The sequence below is a fragment of the Coenobita brevimanus genome, chromosome 65, assembly GCF_032717465.1.
Source record: "Coenobita brevimanus isolate Jiangsu-jjx chromosome 65, ASM3271746v2, whole genome shotgun sequence".
Classification (NCBI taxonomy): domain Eukaryota; kingdom Metazoa; phylum Arthropoda; class Malacostraca; order Decapoda; family Coenobitidae; genus Coenobita; species Coenobita brevimanus.
The window spans coordinates 45,926,506-45,946,224 of record NC_137018.1 but is presented as its reverse complement, the minus strand read 5'-3'; the positions used below and the strand labels follow the sequence as shown (position 1 = coordinate 45,946,224).

The 19,719-nt window shown below is 41.2% G+C and overlaps 1 protein-coding gene across 1 annotated transcript in view; it reads right to left on the bottom strand.

The window, feature by feature from the left end:
• The window catches only part of LOC145404878 (uncharacterized), a 108,439-nt gene that overhangs the window by 43,437 nt on the left and 45,283 nt on the right, over positions 1-19,719 (bottom strand). Inside the window, exons 5-6 of the mRNA XM_080276379.1 lie at positions 14,750-14,945; positions 641-883 (exon numbers count right to left, since the gene is read on the bottom strand). Of these exons, the coding sequence (XP_080132505.1) occupies positions 641-883; positions 14,750-14,945 (439 nt within the window). The remainder of the gene's footprint in view (positions 1-640; positions 884-14,749; positions 14,946-19,719) is intronic.

Sequence of the window (19,719 nt, the reverse complement as noted above, 5' to 3'; positions counted from 1 at the left end):
GGACAGATGTGATGTTGCTAAGCCCCAAATCAGTACTGTGCCAGTTTTGAAAGTTATTTTCAACTAAACTGACAACCAAAAACCAAGTAGCAAAACCCTACTATGAACACATTTGGAATTTGAGAGAAATCATCAAGGAACAACATCAGCAAGGTAAACAAATGAAAGTGGATATGTTCTTAAACCCAGTTGCAAGTACTTCTGGTAATATTTCAGCAACACGAACTACTTCTGATGCATACGTACAATAAATGAACTGTTCACTCATCTACTATATGGTCTTGGCAAGAGTTCCTTTCACCTCGTCATTTAAGGTAAATATTTATCATCTACTACATAATGGTACAATTATATTAATTTTATATTACTGTATCTTCAGATCATTACTGAAGCATGTAGCCTTCATATATGGGTCATGATTTAGGAATATTAATAAACTGACTGTGTTCATTGGCAACTCTGGACAGTCTGCATCTGAACCCCCCCTCTTCCCATTAGTCCATAGCTGTTAGGCTCTACTGTACAGCTAAATCTGACTGTACCATTGCAGTTTTGGGTTGAGTGTCCAGAAAAACTTCACATATACATCTGTTTTCTAAAAATTTTAGATAGTAACAATGTTTTATTTTACTGAACTCACTTGATGATATGGTCTCTGACTCTTTCTGTGTCTTGAACTCCTCATCAAGGTCCTTCAGGGCAGCATAGCGGTCCTGTGTGGGTTGTCTGTTGGCCAGCTGTGCAGCATTGGGAACAGCCTGGGTGCCCGACGAAGTGGAGGAGGTGTGGGAGGAGGAGTTGGGGGTCATAGGGGTGAGAGGGTTACTGGAGAAAGGGAGGTGCGGGCCCGAGGGGGTTGGTTTGTTGCTGGTGGTGGTGGTGCCTGCAAGAAGGTAATCAGCAGGGGTCATGCTAATGTCACACTGCTGCTGCTGCTGTTGTTGTTGCTGCTTTAAACACTCATGCAGGAATGCATCACTACCACTATCCCTCCCCAGGCTGCCCCCGGTCCTGCCGCCCCACGCAGAGTCCTGATGGGGGTTAGTAGCGGGCTGCAAGAACGAGACAGATGGGTTAGTAAGTGGCGAGGCACGCAAGGGGCAGGGCATGGGACAACTGCTACTACCAGAGGGAGCCAAGAGCCGCTTGATGATGGGGATAGGCTTTGATGCCTCTGGCCTCTTTTGCGGAGGAGGATCCAAGGCCACCACACTGTAATCGGCAGCAGCTCCGAGAAGCTGCTTTGGTGAGGAGGGAAGATCGGCACTCTCACTGGCAAACTGGTTAGTGTTATCTTTAGCTAGGAATTCCAAGGATTTACTTACCTCCTTTTCTAGTTTGGAGGAAATGCCCTCATCATCCAACCTGTCCTTTTTCTCAAAGTTTCTCTTGTCATCTACTCCAGCCTTCTTTAATTCTGAACGCAAGTTCTGATAAGAAGCTCCAATACGTTTAGAGTTTAACAGGAAAGCTGCAAAACTCTTTGCCCCAATTTTGGCATGTGGATCGAATGTGTCTTTGGAGCCTCCTTCAGGTTCTAAGCTCATTTTATTTGCATACATATCCAGAGAAGAGTATGAATAGCTGTGGTGACCCAAAGAAGAATGAGGCACTTTTTTCCGCATCATGAAGGGGCTGCTTCTGGAGGAGGAAGTGTCCTCCTGAGACGGAGTTAGGGCCCTGTTAACAGTAGGAGATGATGATCTTTCCTCACCCAATAGTGCATCAGCTGCAGTTGGTTCCCTGTCTTTCTGTGCATCACTGGGAGGGACACTGTTGGATGATGAGTGCCTGTGTCTGGTAGAAGAGGTATGGGAATGGTGGTTACGTGTCTCCTCCCGCCCCCATCCACCCCCAGTGTTAGTGGGAGGACAGACATACTGTGCACTCACGCCTGAGGCAAATACCACTGGGGGATTGCTACTCTTGCTCTTGTTAGTGGCTCTGGTGGAGGCATCACCCACCAGGGCTGGGGTCATGAAGGATTCTGCAATAGGGATGAGTGGGGTCCCAGGATTGATCTCCCCACACTCATCCCACAAAGGGTCAGGTGAGGAACGAGAGCTGGAGGAAGGGGTGGGGGAACGGGAAGGGGAGCGGGAAGGAAGGGGAGAAGGTGGAGGAGTCAGAGAAAATGGATCATCATCTTGGGGGCTCTGGTTCTGTGAGGGTTGGTCTGCTGGGGAGAGAGAAACCATCCACTGGTGATGTTGGTATGCACTCTTTCCAAAAGTTTGAGACAATGATGATCATTTCAAATGGTGAATAATATAGGTATGTATATATATAATAAAAACTAAAAGTAATGAAGAGAATAGCAAGAGAACATCACCAGAAGAACTAGAGAGGAGCACCTACAGAGAATATAGCAGAGAACATAGACTACAGCCATGGTTTGGTTACAGTGATGAATTATAAGCATGTGGCACAGTGCAAGTCATTGTGTTCTGTTACTGGGCCAAGAGGGAGAGGTATGCTGCAATATCTGACAGGGATCATTAAAAAGTATATATGTATACAGTATATATATGTACATATTTATCACAGTAAAACCTTGATATAACGGGCTTCAACAGACCCAAAGTCGCTTTTATTGGAATCGAGAAGCTACCAGACTAAATTAAGCCACAAGCAGTCTGGACTGCCTGACCACTTCAGCTATGATTACCACAATAAGATAAATAAAAGACATGTTTATCAACGTGCAGTACAGTATTATTATGTATATTATACAATTTGATTCTTGTAGTGAATGTATAATACAGTACAGTACTGCAATGGTAGTGAAAACAGTTTAAAACCCGCTGGTGCAATCCGGACTAATGTCTGATATCTCGAAAAAAGTCCAGGTTAGCAGGGGCAAATCCAGATGTTGTTTTTATCAGAATTTCGCTTTTATCCAAATGGCTTGGGCCCCAACTAGTCCGTTATAGTGAGGTTTTACTATACTGATGTTACTTGGACAGACCTGATCGGTAAAACTGTCTGAGATTACTGGAGAGAATGACTGATGCATTTTCATTATCATTATGAAATATCAACAACAGCTGATATACAACAACAACAATACATGATAAATACTGTATATCTGAACTAAATGGAGAAGAAACTGAAAAGAAGATCAGCTAATTCCATGAAGAGGCACTGACATTAGCTCATTCACCTTTAATCAATCCAATGGGAGTAAGACCATTTTACACAAAAAATCCTAATGTATGTTGTATAATAATGTACAAATAAAGCACACAAACAAATAATATTGGCAAGCATGCTCAGACAATACCTAGTTCAGATTTAACACAAGGAATGCTGATTGACAACAATGTAGTGCTGTAATATATAGATACGAATTCTCAAAATGATACATCATCGATTTTTTGCATTTCAGCTTATGCCAAACCAGTACATATTGTTGATCTCAATATCTGCAGATAGGAGAGGGAAGGATGAAATATTTTATAAGCATTTTATTCAAGACTTTATTCACTGTCTAGTCTGCTTCTGTGTGAAAGTATTAACTTGACACTTCTGGAGCCTATAAAGAATAGTCTTACAGAAAATCATTCAAAGGTTGTAAGGAAAAATATATATATATATATATATAATTACGTAAGGGTGACTTGAGACTGAGGTATACTGGGTCTACTGGTAGTAGGTAAGTATGGTGACCATGTGGGTCAATGTCCATAACCCCTTACCCGCGTGGATGACTGGACCGCGCTGTGCCCCTCCCATGGGGATAGCAACGCTCTAAATACACAATAAATTAGCTACTTGCTGGTCGATGGAAGTATCACTTATCCTTTTCCCTTTTTTTATATATATTTTGTAGTATGAGAACAGGTCATAAGGGACATTTCAATGGGTAATTAACAGGGAAAATTAGTGACCAAGTGCACGTGGGGTGTTGCTAGGTGATAATTTAGCTACTTCATGGCCAATGGCAGTATCAGTTAGCTTTTTCCTTTTTCTATATATATTTTTTCTAATAAGAATAGGGCATAGGGCACATTTCAGTGGAAAAAGCGAATGGAAAAAACTGGCTAGGTGTTGCGTTGTGTGGCCTGGTTGTAGCTATGCGGGGGAGGGGGTACGGGAGGGGAGGTGGGGAGGCGAGGCAAACACAGAAAAATGGCTAAATTGGTAACACTGGATGCGAGTACTAGCTGTATTAGCAGCGCTGCCTATAGCTACACACTGGCAGTACTAATAGATGATACAAGACTGCACTTGAAAGCACAAGTGATTTAAAAAATCCCTGAATCACAAAAGTGACGCCCCGCAGTATGGTACTTAGTCACGAAAGTGACGGCCCCCAGGGTTAGGGGATAAACTGTATTTGCATACAGCCAACATAAGTGCAAACTGCCCACAACTATTAATTCTGACATTCTTCATTTTGTCACCATGTTTACAATCTCTCATGTAAGTATAAGTAAGAGGAGATTTATTGCATATAATGAGAAAGTCTGTAGCTAGAACATGAGGCAACAGGGGGATGAGGGGATTAACAACATTTGGTAACTTCATTTAAGCTCAGCTACTACACCAAAACAGTCAATTAGTTCACATAAAAAAGTTACTTATTGATCTTGCCACTGCTTTTTCATTAATGCACTATACAGTACAAGGTTTGCAACTCTGTACTTATATCTACTGTAATGTCTTCTCATGGTGTGTATGTGAAGGCGATCAAGTGTAAGCTACCAGCGCTTGTGTGCATTAGTGTTGCCCAGCTTCAAGTGTAACTTCACAATGAATATTCATTGTTACAGGAGACAATGCGACCAAAAAGCATTCCTCACTTAAACCAGAGAATCTTCATCGCTTAGCTTTCCAATGTGAATAAAGACAGACTTTACTGAACAGTCCGAAAATTTAGAGAACCACGCCATTTTTTGTGTAATATAAACCACTACACTACACCATACTACTATACTCAGTCCAAGTTGGTTTACCAAGTTGGTAAATGCTCCACCTCTGGGATTTGACGTCAAAATCGCTTCACATACAGTCCACTATGATTGGCTGGTGGGGTGACAGGCACGTAATCACACACACACACACACACACACACACACACACACACACACACACACACACACACTTCAGACTGAATCAAATCATGACTTGCCCTGACTCAATGCTCTCACCCTCTTATTTATGCTCTATACAACATCCACGATAAACAATATAATAAATTTCTCTCTCTGTCTCTCTCTTTCACTCTCTCTTGAGTGAGCGATAAAAGGAAACATAAGAGGGGTATTGATAAAGGATTTGATGTAGAGATAAGTTTCATAATACATAAGGAAGAGGGAAGTTAAAATGAATAGCAGCCAAGAGGCTCACACTGCGCTAACGTCCCAGGGGATTTCCATGGAGGGCTGAAGGGAATCACAGGTCGCAAGATCCACCTGTCCATACTTGCCACTCCTCAACCCCTTTCTTCCCTCCATTGCACTCTCTTTCTCTCTCTCTCTCTCTCTCTAAACACACCACAACAAAATGTAAGCAAAAACGTATATACATACATACATTCATATATATATATATATATATATATATATATATATATATATATAAATGTAGAGAGAGAGAGAGAGAGAGAGAGCGAGGGGGTAGTGTTGGAAGAGGACGGGATGAAAGGAATGGGGCACTGTACGCTGGTACGCTACGTTTATGAGACAAAGAGGCGATAAGCTGAGGGAAAATAAAAACAGGGTGACAGAACAGTGGAAGTGAAAGGACTGCATATACTGGTAATGACTTTATTGACGTGGAACAAAGTGTACGACAGGACTCGTACAGTACAAGTCCTGGAGTATGATAGAGAGAGAGGGGCGCATGCGTGCGCACACACACACACCAGAATATTGTGTATAGTCCCTTGAGAATTAGCCTCCCTCCTCAGGTCGCACACACTCTTGGCTGCTTTTCATTTTAACTTCCCTCTTCCTTATGTATTATGAAACTTATCTCTACATCAAATCCATTATCAATACCCCTCTTATGTTTCCTTTTTTCGATCGCTCGCTCGCTAGAGAGAGAGAGGGAGAGAGAAAAAAAAAAAATTATTATATTGTTTATCGTGATGTTGTACAGAGTATAAATAAGAAGGTGAGAGCACTGAGTCACGGCAAGACACGATCTGATTCAGTTTGAAGTGTGTGTGTGTGTGTGTGTGTGTGTGTGTGTGTAATTCACAGGGTCGGTCAGGATCACTTGATGGTCGTGATTGTCAGCTTTTACCCTCCCGGAAGGGAGCTGAGAGCTCATATAGTCCGATCTAAGGGCAAGGCTGTGACCTTCACACACGCACACACCCGTCCCCTTGCTCAAGGGGGACAGTAACCACCCACTTCGTCAGTGAAACTTTTCGCAACCTGAGCGAGGCGCGAACTCCCATCCACCAGTTGGCAAGCGGGAACGTGTGTCTGTGTGTGTGTGTGTGTGTGTGTGTGTGTGTGTGTGTGTGTGTGTGTGTGTGTGTGTGTGTGTGTCACACCACCAGCCAATCATAGTGGACTGTATGTGGATCAATTTTGATGTCAAATCCCAGAGGTGGAGCATTTACCTTCAAACCAACTTGGACTGAGTATAAAGTATGTGATTGGCATGCCTTGTACCATTCATGCTTTGTGTTATGGAAAGCAGCTTTAATCATGATATATGTGAAGGACATCCTTGACTACTAGCGAGTTATGTCCAATCTCTGAGATGAAAGCGTATGTCTTTTATACCACTACGCATTAGTTTTGTAGGCTGATCTGGCCTGTAGTTAACTAATGGCCAAGACGCTGCATATTTTTAAATGCAAATTTTTTCATGTTATGGCTAATGGCTGGCCAAGATTTTATGGGGCATTTCATTATTTAACCAATGACTGTCAGTTTAAATATATAATGCATTTCATAAATGATTAACGACCAAGATTTCATGTAGTTTTTTTTTTTTTTTAATTAAAATGGAGAGAGTTTTAGAAGGTATGATTAGAGAAAGAGTGAATATTGATGAGATGCAGTTTGGGTTTATGCCAGGTACGGGGACCACTGATGCTATATTCATTGTTCGACAGCTTCAGGAAAAATATATTGGTAGGAGAAGGGATCTTTATTTTGTTTTTGTTGATTTGGAAAAGGCCTTTGACAGAGTCCCTAGAGAGGTGGTGAAGTGGGTAATGAGAAAGCTTGGCTTGGAGGAGTGGCTGGTTAGGGTGGTTATGGCTATGTATGTGGGTGCTCACACCCAGGTAAGAGTGAATGAAGATTTGAGTGATGAGTTTTCCGTGAATGTTGGTGTGCATCAGGGGTCAGTTTTGAGTCCCATGTTGTTTATCATGGTACCTGAAGCCCTTTCACGTGACTTTAGAAACGGACTCCCGTGGGAGTTGTTGTATGCTGATGATTTGGTGTTGATTGCAGAGAATGAAAGGGAGGTGGAGGAAAGGTTTAGGAAGTGGAGAGATGGTATGGAGCACAAGGGTTTAAGGGTAAATGCAGATAAAACAAAAGTGATGATATCTAGGGTTGGTGGCGGTACTGTCAAAGACGAGAGAGAGTGGCCATGTGAAGTTGCCACAAGGGCGTGGGAAGTAATTCCATCTTGTGCGGTGTGTGTGATAAATGGGTGCATAAGAGATGTAGTGGTATCAGAGGTAGATTGCGAGATAATGCTGATTTTATGTGTACGGCGTGTCGGTGTGAGCAGGTGGAGATTGTCAGACGTGAAAGGATTGAACTTGCTGGTGAATCTCTTGAGTGTGCGGGAGAGTTTTGTTATTTGGGAGACATGTTGTGTGCTGGAGGTGGGGCTGGAGCTAGCTCTGTGGCTAGGGTGAGAAGTGGTTGTAAGAAGTTCAGGGAGCTCTTGCCTCTCCTGACATTGAGAGGACTCTCCCTACGTGGTAAGGGGTCGTTGTATGCAGCATGTGTTAGGAGTGTAATGCTGTATGGTAGTTAGACCTGGGCAGTGAAGGAGGAAGATATTCGCCAGCTCAGATGTACAGAAATGTCAATGATTAGGTAGATGTGCAGTGCGTCCCTGCGTCCAAGGCCTGGAGGGGCTGGGTTTACGATGGAAGAGTTGAGAGGTAGGATGGGACTGAAGTGTATTGGTGTTGCGATGAGGAGAGGTAGATTGAGATGGTTTGGACATGTGGAGAGGATGGGGGATGATAACTGGGTGAGGAAGGTAAGAAGTGTTAATATTGAGGGTGGGGTTATGAGGGGTAGACCGAGAAAGACATGGGACGAGGTCATTAAGTGTGACCTCAGGGTTAAGGGATTGAACAGGGAGGCTGCAATGGATCGTGCAGCATGGAGAGCCGCCATTAGGTGACCAAGGCCGACACATGCAAGCATGTTGGAGCCTTAAAACACGAAAATGAAAACGAAAACGAAAATCTTATGTGTTTTCGTATTTGCCTAACGAGTGGGTGTTATGTACTTTTAGGGAAGCACAAAGTTATGTGCTTTATTTTATGTTTTCTATTATCTGGGCAATGGCAAAGATGCTACATACTTTTCAGTGTATTAATGTCTCCTAATACCCTTTAAAATAATTTAAAGCTGGAAGCAGAAAAACATGTATTGCACAGTGATTATCAAATGGCTCCTTTAATATAAAAATATTAATCATCATCATCATTATGATCATCCAGATCTCCTTTCCCATCCTCGGGCAGGGTGAGGACTAGCAGCATCCGGCCAGCCCAAGTTTGCCAAATTCAATGGGCCACACTTCCATTCACTCATCATTCAAGCCCCTGGAATCCTGGCTCTATCTGATACACCAAAAAACTTTCACCACATTCTGTAGCTTCACATAAATGTATCTGACAGAGTCAATCCGAATGCTGTCACATTAAAAAGAGCTCCCAAATCCCTGATCATGCACTTCTAACACCATTCATCCAGCCAACTCGATCTCTTATCTGTCCCCTAGCCTCACCAACTTTCATATCTCTCTTCATCATACACTCATCCATTATATCCTTCCACCTTCTCCTTGGCCTACCTCGCCTCCTTCCTTCAAATTTGCTCAAATATACCTTTTTCCCCACTCTATTGTTATCCATTCACCCCATATGACTACACCATCTCAGTACACTCTCTTCGAATCTAGTGTCCATCGACTTCCTCACTCTGCATCTTTCGCGAATCACATTATTTCGTATCCTATCCACACTCTGTACTCCACATACATTTCTCAGCAGTCCCATCTCCACTGCTCTCACTCTTGACTTATCATTTTCATGCCACACCACAGTCTCACACCCATATGTTAATGCTGGCACTAACACTCCTTCATGTACGCCTCACGCAGCTGCAGCACTTAAGCCTCTGTTTCTTAAAAAGGCCTTCACAATACCAGCTACTTTCTTTCCTTGTGTCACTCTACTTTCCACTTCTTTTGCAAATTTTCCTTTCTTTTCTATCACTGTACCCAGGTATTTGAACTCCCTCACCAATTCCAGTCTCTCTCCATTCACTGTAACATCACACTGGAATTCACCATCTCTCTTGATTACCATCACTTTACTCTTTTCTATATTTACTCTCATGGCAAGAGGGAGAGATAGTAATAGAATGGATTTGGAAGATGTGCAGATTGGCCTGGGAGGAAGGTAGAGTCCCGGAGGATTGGAAGTCAGGTATAATTATTCCCTTGTACAAAGGAAAAGGGGAAAAAGAAGTGTGTGGTAATCACAGGGGCACTTGTCTTCTTAGTATAATAGGAAAAGTGTATGGTAGGATACTTACTGACAGAGTTAGAGAAAGAACAGAGGAATTAGTTGGAGAAGAACAGGGAGGCTTTAGGAAGGGAAGAGGTTGTGTAGATCAGATATTCATTCTTAGATATTTAGTGGAAAAGTTTCTAGAGAAGGGAAAGAAGTTGTATGCGGCTTTCATGGATTTGGAGAAAGCATATGACAGGGTGGATAGACAAGGATTGTAGAAAGTATTAAGAATATATGGAGTAGATGGGAAGTTGTTGAATGTTGTGAAGAGTATGTATGATGGTGCTATGGATGCAGTACGTGTGGATGGTGAACTAAGTGAATTTTTCCCTTTGGAGGTTGGGTTGAAACAGGGATGTGTCATGTCTCCATGGTTGTTCAATCTGTACATGGATGGGGTAATTAAAGAGGTACATGGTAGGGTAGTGGATGATGGAGTGGCTCTGGTAAGAGAGGATAGCGTCTGGAAAATCCTTGTACTGTTGTTTGCAGATGATACTGTGTTGTTGAGTGAAGACGAAGGGGAGCTGGAAGGCTTGGTGGATGAGTTTGGGAGAGTGTGTAAGAAACGGAATCTAAAGGTGAATGTAGGGAAGAGTAAAGTGATGGTCTTTGAGAGAAGTGAAGTCAGTGAATGTACAGCGAGGTTGGATGGTGAGGAATTGGAAAATGTGAGTACGTTTAAGTACTTGGGTAGTGTGATGAGTAAGGATGGAGGTTTGGAGGGTGAAGTGCTTGAAAGGGTACAGCAGGGAAGAAAGGTTGCTGGTTCTTTGAAAGCAGTGATAAGAAACAGGGAAGTGAGCATGGATGTGAAAAAGTTACTACATGACAGTATTGTGATACCAACTCTAAAGTATGGAAGTGAAGCTTGGACATTGTTGGAAGGACACAAGTCAAGAATGAAAGCAGTGGAAATGAGTTACTTAAGAGGAGCCTGTGGAGTCACATGGAGAGACAGGCTGACGAATGAGGATATAAAGGAGCACTGTGGTGTGGATGTGGATGTGATAGGAAGCGTTATGAGGAACACACTGAGGTGGTTTGGCCATGTGGAGGGGATGGAGGGTGAAAGACTGACGAAGAGAGTGTCTGTGAGTGAGGTGGAGGGGGGGAAGAGGGAGGGGGAGACCAAAGATGAGATGGAGGGATGGGGTGGAGAGGTATATGAGAAAGGGGGGTGTGAGTTGGAACCAGGGCAGTGAAATGGCGGGGGACAGGGCGACGTGGAGGCAATTTGTTTGTGGCCACCCCAAACAGGATTGAGGCGTCTGGCAATAGATAGATAGATAGCATGACGTTCACAGACATCAGCAAAACTCTGCACTAGTCTACCAAGTTTGTGCTCGATACTTGCAAGCAGCAATGCATCATCAGAATACAACAAATCTGAGATATTCCATGCATCACCAATGCCATCCCTCTCTCCATTTCCTACATTTTTATTTCTCTAATCACCCGATCCACACACACACACAAACACACACACACATATATATATATACAGTGGAAGCTCGATTATCCAGGCTCGGATTATCCAGCTTTCGGTATATCCGGGCCGTGACCCAATGGTTCAGTGGTATAGTAATTCATAGAATTATCCGTACGATAGCTCCGGTTTAAACAGGAAGCATCCAGTTTCTAGGGAGAGGGGCATGGATAAACCAGAGAGAGTCTTGCTCACCCTGCCCCCACCCACACCTCCTGCTCACAACTCGATCACAAGGGTGGTAGGATGGAGTTTGGTGAGGCAACTGTTACTCCTGACGTAGCCTAACCTTGCTTAACTACTTAATAATTTAACCTAACCTGACCTAACCTGGGCTCCAGTTGGGAAATTGGGAAACTAAATCCACTTTTGTGTACGATGAGTTTCATCCATTATGCCCGAAGCAATCGTAGGTACAGCTTAAAGAACGTGATAAAAGAGAAAATCTTTCAGCAAGAGAAGGTAATTTACTACCCTCAAAATAGAAAAACACAGAAAACAAACTGGAGGAATATGAAGTAAATTGGTGAGGTCTTTAGGCTGTATGCTTAGACGAAAAGTAATGGGTTTCCTAGTTTTAGGGAACGAAATGAAACAAGAATGTCTGCTAATCAGAAAAAAAAAAAAAATACTCATCTCATGTGTTCTCGTAAGTTAGCATTGAGTTCTGCATTTTTCGTTAGGTATCGCGCCTCCCAACACATTTCGGACCAACAGAGCATTGTTATTTCTTCCTCTTACATTTACTGTTCACTCTTTTGTTCGTTCTTAAGTGTACTGTATGTGTGAAAGAGAGAATTAATACAAACAATAATGCATTCCATTAACCCCATCATAGCTGTCAGCCTCGAACAATGCTTTACTGTACCGGTGTCAGGGATGTTGGGTTAGGGAGAGCTATAAAAAACTGCGAACAATTATGGGAAGGGAACGAAGGTCACTGGTATGTTTTCACGACCCTCCTCTACCATCTCAGTCAGGCGGCCTGCCACTTCATCTCAGATGTTTCGCCGATATGTTTAAATGCTAATGTAACATGCACCCTAATTATGAGTAAGTTTCTTCCAATTATGCCGGAAACAAACGTAGGTAAGGCTTAAGGAACGTTATGATAATAAGAAAACAAACTAGAAAAATACAAAAACAAACTAGAGAATATGAATTGAATTGGTAAGGTTATTACGCTGTATGCTTGGACGAAAATTTAAGAGTTTCACAATTATAGGGGGACGAAATGGAACAATTATGTTTACTAATAAGAAAAAATACTTTCATCTCAAGTGTTCTTGTAAAGGTGGCATTCAGTTCCACATTCATTGTTCGATGTCGCTTCCCAACACATTTCGGACCGACAGAGCATACAGTTATTTCTGCTCCTTACAGTTAAGTGTACATTTATTGCACATTCTTTTGTTCGTTCGTGTATGTGTGAAAGAGAGTATTGATACAAACAATAATGTATTCCATTAACCCCTTATGGCTGTTAGCCTTGAACAATGCTTTACTGTACCGGTGTCAGTAACGTTAAGTTAGGGAGAGCCATAAAAACTGCGAACAATTATGGGAAGGGAACCAAGGTCACTGGTATGTTTATACGACCCTACTCTACAATCCCAAACAGCTCGGCGGTCCTTTCATCCCAGATGTTTTCGCCGATATGTTTAAATGCTAAAGTAACATGCACCCTAACTTTATGTTTAAATTCTAATGTAACATGCCCCCTAATTTTCTTTCACGAATCATAACAAATCACAAGATGGGTTTAGGGAGGAGGGGAAAAAGCCAGGTGTACCAGACGAGTCTTTTCACATCTGTAAGAAAAAGAAACTGACTTTATAACTTTGAAAAAATGGTTTCAAGGTCTGCCACGGGAGTACAGTACACAAATTTCTGAACTCACGAACATTGAGTATTTGAGGGGGATAAACATACGCTTTGCTGTAAGCAGTAAAAGCACCTTACCAAATCAGTTCATCCTGATAGTCTGTTATATTTTTCTGATTATTTCTGGGTTGGTAAATAAACATTTCTTGTTAAATCTTTCCCCGCTGTTTTTATCTGTTCTGGTGTGACGACTCTTTGATTCGTTAACGTAATGGCAGAAGACACTGTTCTAATCTAAGTGTTTAAACCTGGCCTAACCTAGCTTAACTGCACCAAATAATGTAACCTAACCTAATCTTCAGTTGGGAAGTTGGGAAACGAAGTCCACATTTGAGTACGATGAGTTTCGTCCATTGTGCTGGAAACAATCGTAGGTACAGATTTAGAACGTGACGATACTAACAGGGAGGAAATCTTTCAGTAAGAAAACGTGATTTACCGAACTGAATATAGTCTGAAAAATACTGAAACAAGCTGGAGGAATATACATTGAACTGGAAAGGTCTTTCTGGTACTTAAGTGTACATTTACCGGTAAATAAATCAGTCTAACAGTACAGTACTTGTGTTTCCGCCGGATTAATCGTGCTTTCGGATTAATCAGGCACCCCTTAACACCATATAGCCCGGATAATCGGGCTATCTCTGTATATATATATAAATAAAAAAAAATATATATATATATAGATATAGATATATACAGAGTATATATATATACAGTAATCCCTGTACTTTCCGAACACCCACTTTCCGGACTCTCCACTTACCGGACATTGTGGGCCTGGACCTTCAGAACCCAAGAATGGCAGCACGCGAGGAAAATAGAGCATAACCCAAATGCTGAGCTAAAATGGTTGTACGGCTCATCACCAAATGGTAAGAGTTAAATAAATAAACCTGATGCTGGAACTGTATGTCTCAGCACACTTCAGAATGGCTGTGACTGCATGTTGCAGTTAACAAGTTACAAAGGCTACATTTAACCCCTCAAGTTCGCAAAGTCTCTTCAAAGTTGAATGAAATTGTACAGAAGTATCATCATCATCATGTAATCCTGTGTTGCCCTATGAGAAGTGTAGGAGTCCTTGGACGGGCAAGCTGGTCCTGACATTTAAGATAAGAGTGACCAGCCTCACTCAGCCCTGAGTGGCAATACATGAGCAATAAACCCCAACCACCTCTTGGATATGGAAACCTGCACAGGCTCAATCCGACTGGAGTGCCTTATTATCCACTAAACAACCAGGCACCATAATTTGGTTAAATGGTTACCACCCAGCATAGTAAATGGTTTCCCAGTGTACAGGAAACAATTTGGCTTGTCACTCAGTGTAGTCACCCATTGGCAGGATGAAGAGGAAAGAATGAAGGAAAAAAAGGCAGAAGGAGGAGGAGTGCAGAGTCACCTGTAGGCATAAGGAAGAGGAAAGAATTATGGAATGAAAGACAGAAGAGGACAGAAGGAAAGCAGGAAGGAAGAGAGGAAAGGGTAGTCACTCGAGAGCAGCACTACATCGAGTGAATGGATGGTAAGCACCCACACACGTAAAATAAAAAATACAGTACTGTACTGAAGGTGTTAAATTCACACAGCTCTAAACTAAACTGCACAACAAAACTCTTAGACAAACTCACTTGTAGTATTGGTGAAGATGTTTGCATTCTCAAAGTTTGCAAATGATGGGATGGATACGGCAGTGGCTGACTGGGAGGTGGGGGAGGCAAATGGGTCGACTGGTGGGGCGGCGAGGTCTGCCAGTAAGTCAAGGGAGGTTGACTTCGGTGTGGAAGCTTTCGAACCAACCAGACTTCCACTTACTGACCCTGATGACTGTTTATGGAGCAAGTAAGAGAACAGCCATTTTAAAAGTTGCCTGGAGGAATACAGAAGAATGTTTTACTTAAATAAATAAATGAAAAAATAAAAAAATACATATATATACATACATATATCTATACATCTATATCTATCTATCTATCTATCTATACATGTACAGTATATATACACATCTATATCTATCTATCTATCTACTGATCGATAGATAGTTATAGATATGGATATATGTATAGATACAAATATATATATATAGATAGACAGATAGATAGACAGATATAGATATAGATAGATAGATATCAGGGGAGGGGGAGGAGTTAAGTAAAACTGACCATGTGGACACTGAGGAACAGATAGAAGGATGGGAGGGGGAGGAGTTAAGTAAAACTGACCATGTGGACACTGAGGAACAGATAGAAGGATATCAGGAGAAAATGAGTTCGTCAAAGGATGCTGAAAACGAGAAAACATGGTGAAGAAGTGATTGCAGGAGAAAACTCGAGAAACACTGCTTGTAGGGGGAGAATACAAAATGATAAATTTACAAGACCTAGACTAGAATTAACAAGTATATTATCAACATACTTGTACTGTAATAAAACAGGTCAAGGCTTAATGCACTGAAATCTATATTCCTTGACTCTCTTTAAAATTACTAAGTTATAATAAAGGCTTGGTGTCAGGTACCCAAAAGTCTTTGATAAAGTTTTTACAAATTATAAAATATAAACATAAGTGGCACTCTCAAAATACAGCACTGGATGATTACAGTAACAGTTTGTTATATATATATATAATATATATATATATATATATATATATATATATATATAATATATATATATATATATATATATATATATATATATATATATATATATACATATATATATATATATAATATATATATATATATATATATATATATATATATATACAGAGCTAGGAAAAGCGGTGCTACAATTTTAATAGCGATGGAGGTAACACCATTAATTCTTTTAGTCAGTAGCGGAACTGAGAGTGCCGCTACTCTTTGGCCCCTCTCACGCATTACCGTGCTCCTCGCTACTCACGCGACGAATACAGGTCTGGAGTCAGTGAGTACATACAGATATGCCAACAGTTTGGTTGTATTGATTAATGACTAAAAATAATACTTTTGTCAATTCTGTCAGTTAATAATGTTTGTTCTACATTATATCAGTAATTTATTAATTATTATTTATTAGTAATGTGCAATAAATAGAGAGGAATTTGCTAATTAATTATCAATCATTTAAATTAAGTAAAGATAAATAAGGATGTCAGCTAGATGTAGGCAATGCTAACACACACACACACACACACACACACACACACACACACACACACACACACACACACACAAACACACACACACGCACACCTATCCTCGTCTCTAACTCCTGCTCTCTCCCTCACTCTCTTTCAGACTAATTCTTACTCACTACGTTATTTCGTAACAGTATGTTATTTTCAGTTTAAAGTAATGGAAAAAAACATTGCTATTGTATAAATAGCCTTTACAAGAAAGCCCCAGTTCATTTTTACTTTCGTTTTCGTACATATCTTAAACAGGTATAATTGAAAATATAATAAATCTATATAATATGTATCAATGGTAGGCCACATATTTTTGCCTTTTATTTACGTATGTTACTTTCAGTAGGTATACTAGGTAGCACTGTAAAATAACATTTGTTAAAATTTACAGTAAATAGCTTTTTCCTGTACCTTCGGCTCTAAGCTTCATTAAAGTGACACTGACAAGTATGTTCCCCCCCCCCCAGTATAAGTGTATGCACACATTACTTGTACACAACATAACGACTCAGACTGACTAATATTATCAAAACAGTATATAGTGTATTGCTAAATCACAGATTTTCATTAATCTTTCCTTTGTCTACCTTTTCCTTATCCAAAGTAGCGGGAGTGCCGCTACATTTCATATAAAGTAGCTAAACCAGTAACGCAACTACTTTTTCGAGCTAGTAATGGGAATGGGAGCGCCGCTATTTTTTATTAGTAGCATTCCCAGCATTGTGTATATATATATATATTCATCCATCCATCCATCTTCCAATCCTACATTGCCCCATGAGAAGCATAGGAGCCTGAGGCTAAGCAGTTGGTCCCGACATTTAAGATGAGAGTGACCAGCCTCACTCATCCCTATGTGGCATTACATGAGCAATCAACCCCAACCACTCCTTGGATATAAACCTTCACCGGCTCAATCCGACTAGAGCGCAATAATTACTTACTAAACCACCTGGCGCCAAAATTTGGTTATATGGTTACCAACCAGCATAGTAAATGGTTTCCTGGTGTACAGGAAACCATTTGGCTTGTCACTCAGTGTAGAGTAACCCACAGGCAGAAGGAAGAGGAAAGAATGAAGGAAAGAAAGACAGAAGAGGAAGTGTAAAGTTACCCGTAGGCAGAAGGACAAGAAAAGAATGAAGTAAAGGAAGACGGAAGAGGATGGAAGGAATGGAGAGAGGAGAGGAAAGGGCAGACACCTGACAGCAGCACTACATTGAGTGAGTGGATGGTGAGCACCCCCACCTACCACAATATATATATATATATATATATATATATATATATATATATATATATATATATACGTTTAAGTACTTGGGTAGTGTGATGAGTAAGGATGGAGGTTTGGAGGGTGAAGTGCTTGAAAGAGTACAGCAGGGAAGAAAGGTTGCTGGTTCTCTGAAAGCAGTGATAAGAAACAGGGAAGTGAGCATGGAAGTGAAAAAGTTACTAAATGACAGTATCGTGATACCAACTCTAACGTACGGAAGTGAAGCTTGGACGTTGTTGGAAGGACACAAGTCAAGGGTAGAGCAGTGGAAATGAGTTATTTAAGAGGAGCCTGTGGAGTCACATGGAGAGACAAGCTGACGAATGAGGATATAAAGGAGCGTTGTGGTGTTGATGTGGATGTGACAGGAAGCATTATGAGGAACACACTGAGGTGGTTTGGCCATGTGGAGAGGATGGAGGGTGAAAGACTGACGAAGAGAGTGTATGTGAGTGAGGTGGAGGGGGGAAGAGGGAGGGGGAGGCTGAGGATGAGATGGAGGGATGGGGTGGAGAGGTATATGAGAGATGGGGGTATGAGTTGGGAGCGGGGCAGTGAAATGGTGGGGGACAGGGCGACGTGGAGGTGATTTGTTTGTGGCCATCCCGAACGGGATTGAGGCGTCTGGCAATAGATAGATAGATAGACAGATAGATCTGTAAATTCCTCAAGACACCTCAGCTAAACACACTGAAGTGCATCTTAGATCCCCATCTACAGTATACTTCTGATATGATATTTATAGATCCATGGTTAACAACTGATACGAAGTATAACCAAAATAATGCTTGAAGAAACTAACAAAGATAGTGAGAGTGGGAACTGAAGCAAGTAGCTTAGTTCTTCTAAAGTACCTGTATTTCAGAATTATCAATGAAATACATAAAATAATAATAATCCATCCATCCATCCATCATCCAATCCTACGTTGCCCCATGAGAAGCGTAGTAGCCCAGGGCTAGGCAACTTGGTCCTGACATTTAAGATGAGAGTGACTAGCCTCACTCATCCCTGAGTGGCATTACATGAGCAATAAACTCCAACCACCCCTTGGATATAAACCTTCATCGGCTCAATCCGATTGGAGCGCCGCAATTACCCACTAAACCACCAGGCGCCAAATAATAATAATAATAATAATAAAAACAATAATACTGAGTAATGTGCTCTAAATTTGTATATACAAAAGCACCAACCAATACTATCTATGACCAAGGGCTCATATTCTCATCAGTTATGGGGGCTCCCTAACACTTCTTGCCTAACAGTTAATTTCTGCAAATGGCATATGTTGATACCCTCTGGTATGCTATTTACACAATCTATGCCACTACTGAAAAAGCACAAATAGCATAAGAAAAAAAAAAAAAAAAAAGGTGCAATATGCTAAATAACTTGCTGAGGAAGAGGTGCTAAGGGCTTCCTCAGCCAACATGAATACAGGTCAAGGTTCAACAAAGCAGCACCAGGCCAAGCACTCTGGCTGCTACACTCTCAAATGTTGAGGGAGAGACTGACAGCCAGAAAATAAACAAACTTTTGCCGGTGAGAGTGGGAAGTTCTGGTGTTCATCTGGCTGCACCATTTTCAGAGGAGGTAAAATTGGCTTTCTTTCTTGCCATCGGCCTCGACCACACTGCAGACATGATGGGACAGTGCGAATGGCAGTGTCTGTGTCTCAAACCATTGCTGTCTTACCTTTAACACTTTCTAATACATAGATGAATAATGAATGTTAAAATGATAAAACTACTTTGTACATGAAAAACCAAAGACCACAACAGAATGATATAAACACACACACACACACACACTGTACATGCATAAATAATGATATACATTAGGGATGTGCCGATAGTATTGGTATCGGCAGTATTGGCCTTTTTTTTTTTTTTTTTTTTTTTTTTTTCCGGTGTCGGCAAGGTAAAAATATGGCCAATACTCCGATTTTTCTGGTTTATTATGTGATCCAAGACACTCATGTTTCATGACACTGATAAACAGATGGTTATGATATTATATTATATTACAATACAATTACATGTACTGAATGATGTACATTATCAAGTAGGGTTGGTGGAGGATTAGTGCCCCTTCCTGTAAAAACAATTAACTCTAAGCCCTTGGCCACCCCGTTTGGGATACATGGCGTCT